General features: G+C 64.4%; 1 protein-coding gene across 1 annotated transcript in view; it reads left to right on the forward strand.

The window, feature by feature from the left end:
* Positions 1-466: 466 nt before the first annotated feature.
* Positions 467-4,049, forward strand: part of VWA1 (von Willebrand factor A domain containing 1) — a 5,974-nt gene continuing 2,391 nt past the window's right edge. Inside the window, exons 1-2 of the mRNA XM_015589147.2 lie at positions 467-1,512; positions 3,765-4,043. Coding sequence (XP_015444633.1) covers positions 729-1,512; positions 3,765-4,043 — 1,063 coding nt within the window. The 5' untranslated portion in view covers positions 467-728. The remainder of the gene's footprint in view (positions 1,513-3,764; positions 4,044-4,049) is intronic.

The following is a 4,049-nucleotide window of genomic DNA, read 5'->3' on the forward strand; positions in this document are numbered from 1 at the left end:
CGCAGGGACGTGGGGGCAGCCGTCTGCCCCGTCGTCTCTGCCTCATCGTGGGGCCTGGACGGGAGGGGGAGGTGTTTGTCGGGAAGGCGGCCCCTACCTCAGTTTCCTTCTCCTTGGAATAACCCTTAGAAGAGGGGTGACAGGAAGGTTGGAGTCGCCCCACTGGATTGGGGAAAACCGAGGCCGCAAGGCCCAGACCAGAATTGAGATGCCCCAGTGCATGGCCCAGGGGCGCAGAAGCCGATCCTTCCCCGCTCTCAGGGGTACCGGTCAGGAAGGGGGAGGCCCGGGAGGCGGTGGTGGGACCCTCAGTCTGCTGCATCAGGTAACTTGCTTCCTGCGTCCAGATGGAGCAGAGGACGGGGCCAGGGCAGGGATGACATCACCACAAGTGGGGTTAAGACTCCAGCCTGGCCATCTGGGCTGTGGGAGGGGCCGCAGTGCTGTCTCCCCCATCCGCCCACCCCGCCCCTTCCTCCCAGCTGCTTTGCACCCCCTCCCCCATGTCCCACCTGTCGCCTTACCTAGAAGCTGGGCTCTGTGGCTGAAGTCCAGGCTGGGGGAGCAGCACCCCCCAGCCCAGTGGATCCACCTGTCACTCCTGCGGACGGGTCAGGACCCTTGGCCCAGCCTTGTGGGCCAGCTGCTGAGGAGAGAGCGCGGGGACTCCTGGGGGTAGCTAGCTCTCCTTCGCAGCTGGGATGTGAGCCCAGGGAGCACCCCAGTAAATGGCCGGCGTGCAGAGCTGGGACCCACTGAGAGTATGGGCCTCTCGTGGGCTCAGGACCCCTCTGCCCCCCAGGTGCCACTCCCAGGACCTTAGGGGTGGGACTGAGCAGGCTTTCAGGGCCTACTGTCCAGCTCAGGAAAAGCTCAGGCCCTGGAGGTTCCGCCCCAGGTGTGGGGCTGTCTGGCGGCCACTACCTGGGGCTGAACCCTCCCCGTCTCCCCCAGGTCCCCCAGCGTCAGCCCCTCAGGGGGACCTGCTGTTTCTGTTGGACAGCTCGGCCAGCGTGTCTCACTATGAGTTCTCCCGAGTTCGGGAGTTTTTGGGGCAACTGGTAGCACAACTGCCCCTGGGCCCCGGGGCCCTGAGTGCCAGCCTGGTGCACGTCAGCAGCCGGCCACACGCCGAGTTCCCCTTCAGCCAGCACAGCTCAGGTGCAGCTGTCCAGGACGCCATACGTGCAGCAGCCCAGCTCATGGGCGACACCAACACTGGCCTGGCGCTGGCATATGCCAAGGAACAGCTGTTTGCTGAAGCAGCAGGTGCCCGGCCGGGGGTGCCCAAGGTGCTGTTGTGGGTGACAGATGGCGGCTCCAGCGACCCCGTGGGGCCCCCAATGCAGGAATTGAAGGACCTGGGTGTCACCGTCTTCATCGTCAGCACGGGCCGCGGCAACCTCCTGGAGCTGTCGGCCGCCGCTTCGGCCCCTGCTGAGAAGCACCTGCATTTCGTGGATGTGGACGACCTACACATCATCACTCAGGAGCTGAGCGCCTCCATTGTCGGTAGGTGGGATGACAGAGTCTGGGGGACCCCAGCAAAGGTCCGGGAAGAGAGCTGGAGTGAGACTGGGAGGACCTCGTGTGTCTGGAGCAGGGGCCAGGGGTGAGGGACTGTGCTGCTCTCCAGGGCTTCCTCAGGGAGGTGACCACTGCGTGCCCCACCAGCTGGGCTGTGGAGGGACACAGAGGCAGGCCTATGTAAACAACTCTGGGGGGGTCTCTCTGCTGCCGGGCTGGAGGCCCCACGGAGGAGGGACGGAGGCTACACCGGGGGGATGTGGCTCCGTGGAGAGGAAGAGGAAAGAGGTTCCAAGCCCGAGGACCCTGTGGATGGGCAGCATGTGCTTCTGTCCACGTGCCAGGGCCCGCCGTGCTTGGAGAGGGGGCCAGGTCAGGAGGGGCCAGCCGGCCCCCCATAAAGCAGGGGGAGGACAGTGACACGGCTTTGAGCGGGTCTGCACTGCAGGCCGTTGTGGGGATTGCTGGAGAGAAGGCTGGACCAGGGAAGGCCTGCTGCAAACCCCCTAGACTTTCTTCTGGACCCCTGACCCAGTCACCCCCATAGGGGGAGGAGTTGGAAACAAAGGGCCTGGTCCCCGACACCACCTGCTGGAGCCACTGAAAAGAGCCACGTACCCCAGGGTCCCTTCCGAGGCTATGCCTGTGGGTGAATCATCTCCCCGAAACCGGAAGGGGTGGCTCTGTGGGCTGTCGAGAGGTAGAGGGTCCCCTAGTGCTCCAAAGACTTCCTCCAGGGACGCCTGGCCCCCTGTTGCCCCAGGTCAACCACTGTAGCTGAGCCTGCGAGGGAGAGCAGGAGAGAAGCAGGCACTTGGACAGGGAAACTGGAGGCTGCGGAGCAGTCAAGTCCGGGCGGGGGGCTCCTGGGACTGGGAGTGGGAGTGAGTGTGGGCGGCAGGCAGGAGAGTGAGTGCTGGCAGGGCCGGCCATTGGGACGCCCAGCATTACAGGAGAAAGCATCAAGATGGGACCGGCTTAACCGTGCCAGACACGTATCAGCCATACCTCTCTGCACGGTCACTCAGATGGCTCAGGAGTAATGCATGTTTAGGGGTTCCACTTTGGGGGGGGGTCACACTCTCCTGCAGACATGAGGCAGGCAGCATCCCCAGCCCCAGGTCCAGCTGCTCCTGGAGTTGGCATGTCTCGCTGCCCCTCAGGGCACGTCCTGGCTGCACTGGTAGCAGGCCTTCGCCTTGACTCTCCAGAGCTAAGCTGCCCCCAGACCCTGTGCTGGCCACTTGGGCTGAGTTAGGGGCTGGCGCTCTGTTCTCAGACACCACCTTGGGCCCTGCCACCTTTGAGGGGACCTGGTCTAGGACTGGGTGGGAGATGGCTGAGGTAGCTTCCCACTGGTCTGGGTTTGGGGCTGAGGCAGGCAGGGAAGCTCCTGATGGGGCCAGAAATGGGGGTGCTGCACGCCTGTCCTTGCCCCAGCCCCATAATTCTTCTGCATATTAGCATCTGCTGGGCGTAGCTGAGGCTGGCCTGGCTCCCGGCGCTCTTGTTCCTTGCATCTCCCTGGTGGGTGGACCCTACCCCTGCCTCTGCTCTCAGGGTCCTCCCTGAGTCAGCAGTCAGGGACCCAGACCCTCTTGCCGGTCACTCAGATGGCTCAGGAGTAATGCATGTTTAGGGGTTCCACTTTGGGGGGGGGGGTCACACTCTCCTGCAGACATGAGGCAGGCAGCATCCCCAGCCCCAGGTCCAGCTGCTCCTGGAGTTGGCATGTCTCGCTGCCCCTCAGGGCATGTCCTGGCTGCACTGGTAGCAGGCCTTCGCCTTGACTCTCCAGAGCTAAGCTGCCCCCAGACCCTGTGCTGGCCACTTGGGCTGAGTTAGGGGCTGGCGCTCTGTTCTCAGACACCACCTTGGGCCCTGCCACCTTTGAGGGGACCTGGTCTAGGACTGGGTGGGAGATGGCTGAGGTAGCTTCCCACTGGTCTGGGTTTGGGGCTGAGGCAGGCAGGGAAGCTCCTGATGGGGCCAGAAATGGGGGTGCTGCACGCCTGTCCTTCCCCCAGCCCCATAATTCTTCTGCATATTAGCATCTGCTGGGCGTAGCTGAGGCTGGCCTGGCTCCCGGCGCTCTTGTTCCTTGCATCTCCCTGGTGGGTGGACCCTACCCCTGCCTCTGCTCTCAGGGTCCTCCCTGAGTCAGCAGTCAGGGACCCAGGCCTGGGCGTGAGGAGGCAGGCGACCTTGGTTTCCCTGATCTCCTGCGCCACCTGCAGATGCCATGCGGCCACAGCAGCTCCGTGCCTCTGAGGTCACATCCAGTGGCTTCCGCCTGGCCTGGCCACCCCTGCTGACGGCTGACTCGGGCTACTATGTGTTGGAGCTCGCACCCAGCTCCGAGCCAGGGACCGCGCGACGCCAGCAGCTGCCGGGGAACGCCACGGGCTGGGCCTGGGCAGGCCTAGACCCCGACACGGACTATGACGTGGCGCTGGTGCCAGAGTCCAACGTGCGCCTCGTGAAGCCGCAGCACCTGCGGGTGCGCACGCTGCCAGGTGAGG

The sequence above is a fragment of the Pteropus alecto genome, unplaced genomic scaffold (assembly GCF_000325575.1).
Source record: "Pteropus alecto unplaced genomic scaffold, ASM32557v1 scaffold700, whole genome shotgun sequence".
NCBI lineage: Eukaryota > Metazoa > Chordata > Mammalia > Chiroptera > Pteropodidae > Pteropus > Pteropus alecto.